Here is a 13,945-nt window from a genome sequence, read left to right as displayed (position 1 = left end):
TCTCTTACTTCTATTGTGACGTGTTGTAGTATTTCTCTACATAACCATTCAAAGTGATTGAAGCAGAAATCGAGATGAGTAACACCACATATATGTATGTATTTCCAACTGTAGATTGGATGTAGCTTCCCTTCAACATTATTTTTCAGTTTCTTTATTGTTGGCATGCAACTTTCTACAGTCGTCATGCAGTGGTACAAATATATATTATACCTAATTGTAATTGTAAGATCGCAGAAGGGAGGAACATGTAAAACTCTCACGTAGCGTAAGGCAAAGGAAAATATAGTCACTTGTACTCTTATCTGCTTCTCTTGAGAGAATCTGCAAATTGGATGCAAAAGCAAGTTCTATTCTTCTTCGTCACCCTCACTCTGCTGTTCACCAGAATAGGTGATTCCAAATCAAAGTTAACATCAGTTACTTGTCACAGATTGGACGAGTCCCAGCTTGCATCAACTGCCTGGATGATCTTTTCATGCAATAATGCTCCAGAACAAGCTATTATGCCTCGATCTAGACCTTCTAAATATATACCTTTGGAGAAGTCCAGTGGGCGCCCCCCAGCATCTGTGACCACTCCACCAGCTTCTTGTATAATGACCACCCCAGCAGCATGATCCCATATCTTTTCTTTGTACCCAGCCCTTGCGAATTTCATAAAGATTTCTGCATCTCCCCGTGCTATAGCAGCATATTTCACCATGCTGTAAACACGTAATGGCTGCTTTCTGCAAATGGAGAAGAAAGTAAAAGGTTCTTGAGCAAACACCACATATTTACGGACAAAGGTGAATGAACACACTTTCCCAATAGCGTATTCATCTTTCCTGGTTTAATATAATCTGGACTATGTCTCATCAATTCATCATATCAGATACAAATGATCACTTACTGAAACATGGCCAAATTAAGAGATTATACCAGAAGTAACACGTGTACTGCTGTTCAAATTAAAGGACTTGATTCATGTGGCAACAGATAGAAGACAAGAACTGAAGGCTATTTACCTCACTCCTACGCTGTGAGCCAATCCTGCAGTAAATGAATGGCTTGAGTTGGCCTTCTCAACTGGTTCACAAAAAGTTGCACAAGCAGGATCACTGATAGATGATACTCCAATTACCCTAGCAAAGTTTTGCTGATCAAGTTGTCCAAAGTCATGAACTAACGGTTGCATCCAAGCTTGGCCACTACCTTTTCGAGCAAAAATAACACAACCTTTATGCCAGGAACCAGGTAAGGGAGGAGACAACTTAGACATCAGCCTATAATAGCGTTGGTGATAGTTTAGCCATTCCTTTTTCATTGGATAATTCGGGCATCCAAGTGCCCCTAGTACAACTTCTCCATCTTCTACCAAGGCAAGAGCAATAGCATATTGATCGCCACGTACAAAACCTAGAGTACCATCAACAGGGTCAAGGACCCAAAATTTTCCCTTCGGACCACCGGGAGAGTTGCATTTGCGTATAGCTTCAAGAACTTCTTCAGTTCCAAGTTCTTTTTCAGGACCTCTCAAACCGTATTTGGGAGCTTCTACTAGGCAACTATTCACAATACTAACAACATATTCCAGCAAGGCAGTGGAGTCCTTACTAGATAGTGTCTGATCATCTTCTTCAGCAACAATTGATATGCTTTGACTGCCAAAGCACTCTGAAAGGACCCAACTTACAGTTGCTTGCACACCCCAATCTGTTCACAAATTAATCATTAAAAGCTACTACACGTAGGAAATGTTGTTTACATTACAAATTTATTTCAAGTTTCAAAAGAGAAAAGATAGAAGAAGTGAAACATGATTACGGGTAATATGGGTCGACAGAAATAGGAGAATCTTTTTTTTTAAATATAAAGGAAAAGAAAGAGTCTTGTACACTGCTAGAACGCTCTGCTTCTGCTGAGGTCAGCACGGGTAGGAAACAACAAAAAGGATAAAGAGAGCAATTACAGCCAGAGCATAGAAATCCCCAATTAGCTCGGAGGAGAATTAAGGAGGAAGCAAAGTAGATATTAGCATTGTTATGGAGTGGTATCTCATTTTTGTTTGGAAGTTTCTGCAGAATGCAGTTTCGAGACTAATCTGCTATTTGTGTAACTGCATTGGAGGAGCATGAAATGGAGCAACAGAGGTATAATGGATAATACTTGTAGATGAAAACACTATCATTCTCTGCAGAGAATGTTATACTATTTTATTTCTGTTAGTAAACAGAGAGAGAGAGAGAGAGAGAGAGAGAGAGAGCAAGTTGCAATGATTCAAGCATTCACCAAGACTACATGACAACATCAAACAGTTGCACGCCAAAATTTTCACAGATTAGCAAGATCAGCAGATTGAACATAGGAAATGAAGTGTAAACTGAGTCAATATCAATCAACATATATAGATATAAAAAGAAGGAACACATGTTTAAGAGATAGTAATCTGCTATTTCCTAAGCATTACTTGAGGTACATAAACAGTTACCCCTTGCAAAATGTAGAATATTTCACGTATAATATAGTTGTACATCAGAATAACTTAATCTAACTAGGAGAACTTGTCTGCTATCAACTACTTATACCTAGTTAAGACGTCCCTGATACTAACTAAACTGTACTTGCAGGAGCCATCTAAATATCAACTAAAGTAACTTGCAAGTGTACTTCTGATCAACTTACCTGCCGACGTTCCCCAGAAGAGGAAATTACTGCCTTAACTAATTGTACAACAATAATGATCAAGCCTTTCAAGCTCAAATTATTTGGGATTGGCTATATGGAGCATTTTCTCTCATTCGCCTCAATCTACTCCAAGTTATCAAATCCAAGTGTTCACAGTGTATATTGGATGTTAAGAGGTGTGGTGAAAAGCATGATCAAATGCTATCCATGGTCATCGGGTCTTAGCAAAGCATGATCAAGGGTAGTGGCGAAAAGAAGAGGAACAAGAAGAGGTGAAGGAGGCTTGGAACGACAAGCAAACAAACGTGGGCTTTTGCCTCTTCCAAAGGGAGGTAGTTACTCTAGCGAATCAATTGGATAAGATAACGGAGGATGCGTGTAACAAAATATCTACACTCTACAGTATATTTAAAAAAAATGCATATATTTTTTTCGCTTTCACTTTGGTTTTTTAAAGAAAGAGATAAAAGAAACCATTAAATTAATGATAAATGAGAATAAATAAAGCAGAACGAGACAACCAATAGCACAAGCTTCAAGTTGGATAAAGAAAAAAAAAAAAGGAAAAGGAACACGAAACCCTCAAAAGAGAGGAGAGGAGGGTGTACCAGCAGCGGTGACGGGGGAGTCGTCGTCCTTGGATTTGATCTGGTCGTGGTTCCTCTGGAGGAGGCCGTCCTGGACCCTCTGGCAGAGGGAGCAGGCCATCTGCACCACTCTCACCGCCACATCCATCTCCTTGGCGTACTTGTCGTCCTCCCCCATCCCAACAAGAGGAGAGGCCGGCGGACGACCGATTAGGGAGAAGTCGAGAGGAGGGTGAGGGTGGAAGGAGAAGGACAAAGGGTATGCGGAAGCTAAAGGGAGAAAACGTCGGCCTCGATGCTGGTGTTGGAAGGTGGTTGGAAATGGAATGCGCAAATTTGGTCCAACCTTGGATTGAGAATGGGAGTGATGGGTGCGACTGCGAGGGGAGACTATAAGAAGAGTAGGAAGAATGAGGGCAGCCATCCGATTAAAGTAGATAAGATGGTGGATGTTTGTCGACTGGATAGATGGATGGATGCTTCGTTCCCTTCCTTCTCTCTCTAATCTTAGATCTCCTTGCTACTTGGAAGAGTCTCGTCACACCACCATCGTATTCTTCTCTCTGTCCGACGCAGACGCAGACGCAGACGCATACCTCTCCCTTTTTATATTTTGCATTTTTATAAATGATTTGCATTAAGCATATATCTGGTTTGACTTCATTCCCTTTTTTTTTACCTCATTTGATTCCCTCCCTCGGTCGGTGGGTGCGGTCGGTCGAGATTGCAATCGATACTCGGTTCAGGTATTCATATCCATATATGTATGTTACCTGAGAGGCACTTCCATTCTGACGGGTTAGGAACCGCCACGTAGATATTACATGTACAATAATTGCAAATTTACAATCATATTCTTCCGAGAAAGGAAACGAAGAAGTGATTACATGAGCATCTCTGCACTGGTGGACGCAACCCCCATTAAATTTTTTATACGGAGAATGCCCCCACTGCATTTACCAATCAAGATGCTATTGCTGTGCCCGTAACATAGGATAATTCTTTAACCAAAAAATAAACAACTTAAAAGTACTCCAAATTGCAGATAGGGAAAATGCTTTACCTTATCATGCTTCTAACCTATCTAATTATGCCCCTTAAAAGAGTTTCTCCTCAGACTCGATGCGATAACTGTCAGACAACCCTACACTCTAGTTTTAATAAAATTATTTCAAGCTGCATCTCTGCATTCAGTTGTCCAGAATGATGTAATGCAATATTTATAAGAATACTCTACCAAACTACATAGGTATTGCTTTCTTACAATATTAAAGATTAGTACAGCACCGATCATGAATTGACTTTGCTCATTTAGAGCATGCAACTTCCAATAGCTCCAACCAAAAGCAAACCTGTTTCTGACAGCCCATTCTAAGTTACATCCTCAGGTCTCATACAAACCTGTCCTATAATCATCAATACAAAACTTGTACGACTCCAACAACACTCGGAGAAATTCGCACAATTGGAGTCTTCCATTAATGTTAAGGAAAATAGATGTAAAAACTGCCTACACAGTTTAAAGACACTATCAAAGCCTTGTAAAAAATACTTGACTTGCAGCATACATGTCACTGATTCAGCAGAAAGATTGCAGAAGAAAAGAATAAACATGCATAAACACACGCTCTACAAAATTCTAAAAGAGAACTTCAAACAAATTTTTAACGAAGGATCAATAAAATGAATACTTGAAGTGAGCCAAAAGAACTGTATGGGCAATGTAGAAGATATCTCACTCTGGGAAATTAACCAAATGTCCAACTGAGTGACCTGTCCTAAATATGACAAGCACCAACTTCAACAAAGAAAAAACTTATGCAGCAAAGTAAAACAAAGAAAGAAGCATTACGATATCACGAAACATGCTGACGATTAAGTAGCAAAGCATGCCAGAGATATCATAACTCTGATTAGCTTGGAGATATTTGACTCCACTGAACTCATATACATATAAAATAAAATAAAGTGAAGCGTCCCACAAATGTATAACAAATATAAGATAATGAGAGCTAATATCAAGGATGCCTCATGAACCAAATCCATATATGCTAGTGTGTACCAAAAATCGTAAAGATAAATCAACAATTCCATTGAAAGCCAATTCCTAAGATAAATTAAACTATAAGATATCTACCTAATTACCTCTTTAAAAGAAGGGATACATTTTGGATACTTACAATCTATTGAAGAAGAAGCAAGGAGGGGGCCAAAAGAAACTTCAACTCACAAAGCTTGGACACCAAGAGAAGAATGACCTTTAGCATACCAAGATATTATCCCAGTCGGCCATGTTCTATGTTTAATGAAAAACCTCAGCGCTAAAAGAACAGGACAGACAGAAGAGAAAAATCCACAACCTGGATATGAAGAAAAAGATAGCAGACTTTGAAAGCGTATTATTCGCTCTAAGTTCCCCGCACTGTAGTCTTCTACTCCCATTTATCTTTCTTTTTTGGTATGGTGACCTGTTTATTTATCAAATCCCTGCAATAAACAGTATAATACTTACTGCTTGCTATAGGCAAGAGATCCCCTGTATAGAACGTCTTCCTCTCAGTGTTGCGCCCACTGGATTTTCTTGATATCAATGCCTTCCTTGGCCATCTCATAGAGGGGGCTCATCTCCCTGAGCTTCTCCACCTGCCGCACAGTGAGCTCCACTGCACGGTCGATCTCAGCCTCAGTTGTGAACCTGCCAATCCCGAAGCGGATGGAGGTGTGGGCCATGTCCTCGTCCACGCCTAGTGCCCGCAGCACGTAGGATGGCTCGAGGCTGGCACTGGTGCACGCGCTCCCGCTCGACACAGCAACCTCCTTGAGCCCCATCAGCAGGCTCTCCCCCTCGACGTACGCAAAAGAGAGGTTGAGATTCCCCGGATACCGGTGTTCCACGCTGCCGTTGATGACTACACCGTCGAGCCGGGAGCAGATGCCATTGAGGAGCCTCTCCTGTAGGGCGGCAACGCGGCGCGAGTCGTAGTCCATCTCCGCAGCAGCGATCTCGCATGCAGCGCCCATGCCCACAGCTAACGGAGTGGGAACAGTGCCGCTCCGGATTCCTCGCTCCTGTCCGCCGCCGCTCATCTGGGGCTCGACCCGGACGCGAGGGCGGCGGCGGAGGTAGAGGGCACCGACGCCCTTGGGTCCGTAAATCTTGTGGCCGCTCAGGGACATGAGGGCGATGCCCATGCGTTCGACGTCGATGGGGATTTTGCCAAGGGCCTGGGCCGCGTCGGTGTGAAAGGGGACGCCCTTCTCTTTACAGATGCGACCGATGTCCTCCAGGGGCTGGACGACGCCAATCTCGTTGTTGACTGCCATGACAGAGACGAGGCCGGTGTCGGGACGGATGGCGGCGGCGAGGCGGTCGAGGTCGACGAGGCCGTCGGGCCGGACGGGAAGGTAGGTGACTTCAAACCCTTCCTGCTGCAGGTAACGGCACGAATCAAGGACGCACTTGTGCTCCGTCTGCGTGGTGATGACGTGGCGCTTCTTGTCCCTGTAGAAGTGCATCAGGCCCTTGACGGAGATATTGTTGGACTCGGTGGCGCCGGAGGTGAAGAAGATTTCCTTGGGGTTGGCACCGACTAGAGCAGCGACCTGGGCGCGAGCGGTCTCGACAGCAGCGTCGGACTCCCAACCGTAGAGGTGGGTGCGGGAGTGGGGGTTGCCAAAGCGTGAGAGGTAGAAGGGGAGCATGGAGTCGAGCACGCGAGGGTCCACGGGAGTCGTCGCCTGCATGTCCAGGTAGAGCGGCCGCCCCGATATCTTTACCCCCTTCATCGAGATCGCACCGCCGTCCTCCTCCGTCAGCTCCGCTGTGGCCGAGACTGTGGAGAGGTGTCGGGCGGACAGGAGGCTGAGGCGGCGGAGTAGGCGGGAGGGGGTCAGATGCTTAGCTGCCATGAAGACGGCGGATTGCGAGATAGGGCTCCCGTTTGGGTGGGAGAAGATGTTAATATAATAATTTAGTTCAGATACAAAATTAACAACACGACCGCATAAAGCATAATAGATATAGCTATGGACCCATGAGGATTGAGGCGGTGGACGTGGTTGAGAAAATGGTGAATAATTTAAAGACGGATCGATTGGGTTAGTTCGAAAGGGCACGAGGAGTGCGGGTGCAGAGAGATTGATTGTTTTTTGATCTTACGAACCAAGGATCAGAGACTGCACATTTAACTAAGATGCGCCGCATCACAGCCGGCCCCCTCAAATTGGGCCGGGCCTAGAGGTTGGGTTATTATTTATAAATCCATCAATCACTGACGGGGCTGAGCGCCTGGGCTGTCTATTTCATTAATCCCTCCTCCGCTCTCTCCTCTCCTCTTCTCCTCCTCTCCTCTCCTCTCGGGTCTTTCTGCTTTCCAAATTTCAAATACCAAATTCCACCCACAGGCTACAGGATCGTTCGTGTCTACTTTGCTGCCGCCGGACGGTGGCGTCAATTTGGTCTTCCCCCAAACTCTCTCTAGACAAGGCGGCCAAGGGACGCACCGATACTTCTTCCACTTTGTTTCATGTAATACGTAAGCTATGTCTTCTGTTGCAGCTGAAAAAGTGGATAAACGTTCTGCATTAATTTGTACCGTCTAAGAGCTCTTCGGAAAATATAATCCTTGACTGTGCTAGATTACGAACTTCTTGTGAGTATGAGGTTCTGAACCAAATAAGAATATGCGTGATAGATTACGGGGGTACTTAGCATCAAGAAAGAAAAAAAAAGTGAATATATTTGATGGAAAGTCTCCGTCGTCATGGTCTGTCCTTCCGATATGATTTGCTCATACCAGGTTGCTATACCTGTGTATACACTTATTCAGTAAGCAATAAGATTATCTTCCAACTATTCCTGTTCAAATACATGTTTTTGTTCTATTTTTCATAAAAAGAAAGAATTATGTGGACCATTTTAGGATCATCAATCTCTTTCCTATATTTCAAAATAGTAATGGATTAGCAATTTTATGTGCATATATATGTGTGTCTGGTAGATCTCATTAACAGGGCAGATTGTATATGGATGCATTATTTCAATGAAATGTGAACTTTAATGGCAGACAACAATTAGTTGTCTGAGTAGATATCTAAACAAGTCGCGGTATAACTGAGAACCAAAAGTTGGCTTTACTATCTACTATGGAGAAGTTCATGATCATTTTTGTTTTCTCGTTATACTCTCATAGAAAAAATCATATTATATAGTTAAGCTATTTGTCCTTCCAAAGAGTGTTCCTTGAACTTTTAATCATCAAAAATAGTTACCACAATTGCTCACTTGGATATTGCGTGTGGTCGAGCCTTCTTACTCAGATGTCAAGTGCAGGCAAGCTTTTCTATATCAAGCGTAAGCAACCTGCTCTATCATGTTTCGTTTCACAAAGTTATTATGGTTGTTGCTTTTAGATAGATAATTTATAATTATTTCTATCTATTTTCCATCAGCTTGTTTTACTGTTAAGTGACAGGTGCCAATTGTAATATTTTATATGAATGCCTGTGGAATTCTCTCGTTTTCAGTTCTGTTCTATTTACCACCCCCATATGGGGGAAACAAACAGGAGCTGATAATGACAATCAATGATGATGACAAAGACAATGAATAAGGTGCAAACGATGATAATGATGATGAAGTAGATTCAATATATTTTTTTATTTTGAATCATAACCATAACTTGAAATTAACTGCTGTCAAGGATCTTCACTATTTTAGATTTACTTCAGCTTGATCACTTGTAGGTTGAGCATATATTGTGCTACTTCTAGTTATCTTCCTTGGGAGAAAATAAACAAAGCTGGCAATCAGGAGATACAAGTGATGAGGTTCGATACTTGTCTTCTCCACCAACTATAGGCATCGCCACCCCAGGCTTTGCTGTATTCACAAATCCAGGACGGTATGTTCGGCCCAACACTCCCTCCACTTGTGCTGAAAGGGCAAAGAACTTGAACTGCACCTCCAAATGTGCGAAGGAATCGTTTGACGGTAACTGATAGTTGTGTATCTTATCATCTTCCTTGGTGATTGGAACCACATTCAGTGACACCTCTGTCCTTCCCTCCAATGTGATCATGATGCTGTTTTTACTTCCTGTCTTCTCCAATACAAGCTTTTCATCTGGTGACTTCCACTCAGAAAGGTGGCCCTCTGGGAGAATTAAGGCTTCACCATCGTATGAGAGCTGTAGATGGTCAATGGCATCATCCCATTCTCTTGATGGAGCTGCCTCAACAGTGAGTGTGTGAGAATCAAACATGAAGCCCAGCGCCTGGATCCATGTGAAGTCGCGAGTTCTTCCAGCTGGCCTGTGGCCGATGAAGTGAGCATTTATTTGGAGGTTGGTATCAGAGACTAGAGTGAAGTGCTCATCTTTTTTGCCATGGAAGTAGAACACAATGCCGTCACCACTGATGAAGCGAGGGTCATAGCAGCCAGATCCTAGGCCATGACAACTCGGCTTACGACCTGCAATGGAGTAGTTGCTCTTGCTGTTAGATTCATCTCCACTCTCAGCATTAAGTGACTGAAAGAAAAATATTTAGATGTTGCATTTTTTCACCTTCTTAGCAATGGAACAGAAATACTGTTGTTTGAGAAAAGTCAGTACTCAATAGTAATTTTCAAAAGGACAATGTTCTTTGAGAATTCAAGTTTGAGGTATTGGAATGTTGGTACATCCTTATCAATAGAGAAAGGTTTATTTAAGTACGCCATGAAGTAGACAGGAAGAGATCTGAAGAGCGTATGTGCATTTAGAGTAAGTTTTAATGTCATCTTAGAGATACAAATGTTGTTTGTGCGGAATGTGGCTTGGCTACAATAATGGCTAGGTTAGTAAGTAGGTACTGCTGAAATTGGATTCTTACCGCGGCAAACAGCTTCGCATTTGGGAGAGTAGCAGTCAAGATAACATGCTTTGGCATTTGGGTTTGATGGTTTTGCATGTGGGCACTCCTTGGGGCATTTGATCGCCTTGCGGTAGCATGGGCTCCAACGGTTTGAACAAGTGAGTGTGCTCTGGCCTAAGACTCCTTCCATTTCTGTTGAAAGGAACACAAAGAGCAGCAAGAGAATTGCCATCCATCTGCTAAAGCTGGACAGCATTGTCACTTGAGCAGGTAAATGATCCAAGACAATGAGATCAGTTGGTTGATGTGAGTTAACTGGGCTGTTAGTCTTGCATACTTATAATGCTCAAGTGTAGATTTTAGCTTGTTATTCTGGTTGACATCCACTGCAGTTGCCAGCTTTCAAGTTAGGCAGAATACAGATGAAGGTCAAACTTCAAGCGGAAGGCAAATGGTATCTTGTTTGGCAACCGTTGAATTTTGGGGCTGGCTTCTGACTCTACATTGTGCTTGGTTAGGTCCTTATCCACATGGATCCAGATCCGGCAGCTCGTCCTAGTTGCAACCTCTCTGAAAATTTATTGCTTGATTATCTTCTTTTGCAACATTTGGTGGGGAAGAATTGAGGCCGTCAGTGGTATTCTTTTTATTTTTATTTTTTGTTCTTCTATTTTTCCTAGGAAATTATGTATGGATTGATGCTTAGGATTTTCGAACTGTATGGCAGACAGCATTGTTGGGCTGTGACTATGAATTAATAACCCGTGGGCTTTGGTCTGCCCCAATATATGTACAGAGGCGGGTGCGGCCTCTGTCCATGTCTCCAATTAGCTGACATGTGGGCTTCTTTTTCGCAATTGCTAGCCACGTGGGCTTTATTTGTTAATTATTGGTAGGCAGGCTTTAATTTCTTGGAAGAGTTGGAGTGGGAAAAGGTCTAATGGCTAATGTCCATCTAGTACTGGACTACTAGTAGGAGCCGAGTGCTGCTTTTGAGTCCATTCGTCGATCATCCATCACACATCAGAGATGAAGGCGGTGGTGGTCACAACTCCCGGCGGGCCGGAAGTGCTTAAGGTCAGGGAGGTGGAAGATCCGGCGGTGGGCGATGACGAAGTCCTCATCAAGGTGGAGGCCACCGCCCTCAACCGCGCCGATACCGTACAGAGGAAGGGCTCTTACCCACCGCCCAAGGGCGCCAGCCCCTACCCTGGCCTCGAGTGCTCCGGCACCATCCTCGCCGTCGGTCGTTCCGTTGATCCTAGCCGCTGGAAGGTCGGCGACCAAGTAAGTCTAGGCCCCTGTTTTTTTTTTTGTTCCCCCTTTGTTATCATTTCTTTTCTTTGACTTCTTCATCTTCTTGCGTTGTTTCGTTCTTTGTGGATCATAAGCACAGGAAAGAAAACAAGAAGGAAAAAAAAAGAATTTTAAATTGGGGACTTAGTGACCTATTTATCCCGTCTTTATTCAAATTTAGAAAGTGAGTGTGTCTGTTGATGGGTAATTTTAGGTGTGCGCTCTTCTAAGCGGAGGAGGGTATGCGGAGAAAGTGGCAGTACCTGCAGGTCAGGTGCTTCCCGTTCCTCAAGGTGTCTCCTTGCGGGATGCAACGAGCTTCCCCGAAGTGGCGTGCACCGTCTGGTCCACCGTCTTCATGACCAGCCGATTGGTCACTGGTGAATCTTTCCTGGTAACTCCTTTGAAATTCCGAAATTCTAATGCTGTTCCGGTTGTCTGCTATTTAAAATATTCTTCTTCAGTTTGTTTCCTTTCCTTTCCTTTTTTTGTTTGATTAAATGAAGTGTTACACTTCTACTTGGGAACATGATTTAATTTTCCCATTCAAAGCTTAACTGCCAGATTTAAATCAGTTATGAGTACGTCAGACGAAAGTACTGTATGAGAAGAACTCACTCACACGCTTGTAACTCGTGGGTAAACTAAATGGTTGTAAGACATTCTAATATGCAACTAGTTAGCTATCACTGAGGTCAATTTGGCATATAGAAATTGGTGTGTGACTAAAATCAGATTTACAAGGCCACAATGCATCTCCTTTGGTAAGATTGCTACCGTAGGACTGACAGAAAAATAAAAGTAAAAAAGATATATTGTTATTGTAGGAACCATTGTGTTTAGAAGTTTTATTTTTCAGCTCAAAGCAATATACATTCTTAATGCAAGTTTTAGGATGGATACAGGTGGCCCTATCAGATCTTGATTGCTCATGTCAGATCTTAATATTTTCAGATTCATGGGGGATCTAGTGGAATCGGCACTTTTGCCATCCAGATTGCCAAGCACCTTGGGATTAGGGTATTTGTCACTGCAGGTCTGAGTGTTTTGATATAAATAGACAGACTTTTCATGCGTGATGGATAATTGATTTCACAATTCATCTGCTATTTTGAGCTTTCTTGAAATTTCAGGAAGTGAAGAAAAGCTGACCGCCTGCAAGAATTTTGGTGCTGATGTCTGCATAAATTATAAGACCGAAGATTTTGTTGCAAGGGTGAAAGAAGAAACAGGAGGAAAGGGTATACTCTCTTGCATTCATCATGTTCTAGGCATATTCACAGTATAAGACTTCTGAAATAAGAAAATTGTTCGGACTTTTGATACAGGTGTTGATGTTATACTGGACAATGTTGGCGGGTCATACCTTCAACGAAATCTTGACAGCTTAGCTACTGATGGGAGGCTTTTCATCATCGGTTTTCAGGGAGGCACAGTTACTGAAGTGAATCTCTCATGTTTGCTTGCAAGGCGCTTGACTGTCCAAGGTAATATAGTAACATATTTCAATTCTTTTTTCTGCTAGCTTTCACAGGTCTCACATATTTCTTTTCTGGAAACTTGATTGCTTCTTAGGAGTTTTATTGCAGAAATTTGCTTAGTATGCTTGTCTGCATTCGAGTTCAAATCAGTTAAATCACCCTGCTGTTCCATGTAAGAAGAAGTAGAACTTGGTTATTTCTGTCCGCACTAACCGAAGCTTGAATAGTTAAGCTTCTCAACTTCAGATTTGCCACATGATTCTTAGGGTTGTTTATGTTTCACACCTTTGGGTTCACTTGCCATGATTTTGCTCTATAGCTAGTTTACTCCTTGTAACTGGACATAATTTATCTGATCCGGATGTTTAGCTCATAACTTTGGTAAATTTTATTGAATTAGAGTACCTATACTATTAGAAAGTAACAAATTCAAAACAGGTCAAATTTTGGATGTTTCCTCTGTTATGTTGCCAATTCATCAATGATTACTCATCCAAGTAAATAAATTCGAAGAACCTTTCTCATTGCAAGATTACATCTTATTTGGGGCTTTGCTATTTGGTAATTGTTTGCATTTACTAGCAGATCTCATTCTTGTTTTTATTGTCGATCTGGTCTGACTGAAACCATTTTATGCAGCTGCTGGACTGCGGGGCAGGAACCCTGAGAATAAGGCCACGATTGTGAGGGAAGTGGAGAAGCATGTGTGGCCTGCCATTGGAGAAGGTAAGGTGAAGCCTGTGGTTTACAAGGCCTTTCCCTTGTCAGAAGCAGCTGAGGCTCACAGGCTGATGGAAAGCAGCAGTCATATTGGCAAGATACTACTAATTCCATGATAAAGGAGGTGTTTAATGGACTCAATAAAAGCTTGAATTGGAGGACTGCAATCGTGGGATAAATATGATTTCATCTTATGCTGAATGCACTTTCTTCTGTTGTGGAGTTCCATTTTGAGGGTATAATTAAACAAATATAGCAGGTCAGGAACAACCCGGAGCAGTTGTGTGATTGTACCATATGTTCTAATATGTTCCAAGAGCATCTCCAATGCTAGCT

The 13,945-nt window shown here is 42.6% G+C and overlaps 4 protein-coding genes across 5 annotated transcripts; 1 reads left to right on the top strand and 3 right to left on the bottom strand.

Moving 5' to 3' along the window:
• Nucleotides 1-75: 75 nt before the first annotated feature.
• Nucleotides 76-5,199, bottom strand: LOC140799249 (3',5'-bisphosphate nucleotidase AHL). Its single transcript, XM_073153465.1, has 3 exons — nucleotides 3,279-5,199; nucleotides 1,011-1,698; nucleotides 76-731 (listed from the first exon to the last, which is right to left on the bottom strand). The coding sequence occupies exons 1-3, from the start codon at nucleotides 3,679-3,681 to the stop codon at nucleotides 428-430; spliced, it is 1,395 nt and encodes a 464-aa protein (XP_073009566.1). The 5' UTR covers nucleotides 3,682-5,199; the 3' UTR covers nucleotides 76-427.
• Nucleotides 5,200-5,328: 129 nt separating this feature from the next.
• On the bottom strand, nucleotides 5,329-7,372 carry LOC140799252 (cysteine desulfurase, mitochondrial-like). Its single transcript, XM_073153469.1, has one exon. The coding sequence runs from the start codon at nucleotides 7,164-7,166 to the stop codon at nucleotides 5,814-5,816; it is 1,353 nt and encodes a 450-aa protein (XP_073009570.1). The 5' UTR covers nucleotides 7,167-7,372; the 3' UTR covers nucleotides 5,329-5,813.
• A 1,494-nt stretch (nucleotides 7,373-8,866) lies between these two features.
• LOC140799253 (uncharacterized) lies at nucleotides 8,867-10,368 on the bottom strand. Its single transcript, XM_073153470.1, has 2 exons — nucleotides 10,131-10,368; nucleotides 8,867-9,729 (listed from the first exon to the last, which is right to left on the bottom strand). Exons 1-2 carry the CDS (start codon nucleotides 10,366-10,368, stop codon nucleotides 9,026-9,028), a joined length of 942 nt encoding a protein of 313 aa, XP_073009571.1. The 3' UTR covers nucleotides 8,867-9,025.
• Nucleotides 10,369-10,416: 48 nt separating this feature from the next.
• On the top strand, nucleotides 10,417-13,879 carry LOC140799251 (uncharacterized). 2 transcript variants are annotated; one of them, XM_073153467.1, is made up of 7 exons: nucleotides 10,417-10,749; nucleotides 10,840-11,399; nucleotides 11,623-11,802; nucleotides 12,363-12,444; nucleotides 12,542-12,649; nucleotides 12,737-12,895; nucleotides 13,529-13,879. In XM_073153467.1, exons 2-7 carry the CDS (start codon nucleotides 11,142-11,144, stop codon nucleotides 13,723-13,725), a joined length of 984 nt encoding a protein of 327 aa, XP_073009568.1. In that variant the 5' UTR covers nucleotides 10,417-10,749; nucleotides 10,840-11,141; the 3' UTR covers nucleotides 13,726-13,879. The 2 variants fall into 2 exon arrangements, with proteins under 2 accessions (XP_073009568.1, XP_073009567.1); XM_073153466.1 differs by having other exon boundaries at nucleotides 10,417-11,399.
• The last annotated feature ends 66 nt before the right edge of the window (nucleotides 13,880-13,945 follow it).

Source organism: Typha latifolia, chromosome 12, assembly GCF_019914945.1.
Source record: "Typha latifolia isolate L0001 chromosome 12, TyphaL0001v2, whole genome shotgun sequence".
NCBI classification, from domain to species: Eukaryota; Viridiplantae; Streptophyta; class Magnoliopsida; order Poales; family Typhaceae; genus Typha; species Typha latifolia.
Note: the sequence above shows the minus strand (reverse complement) of the source record. Positions and strands in the feature narration are given on the sequence as shown.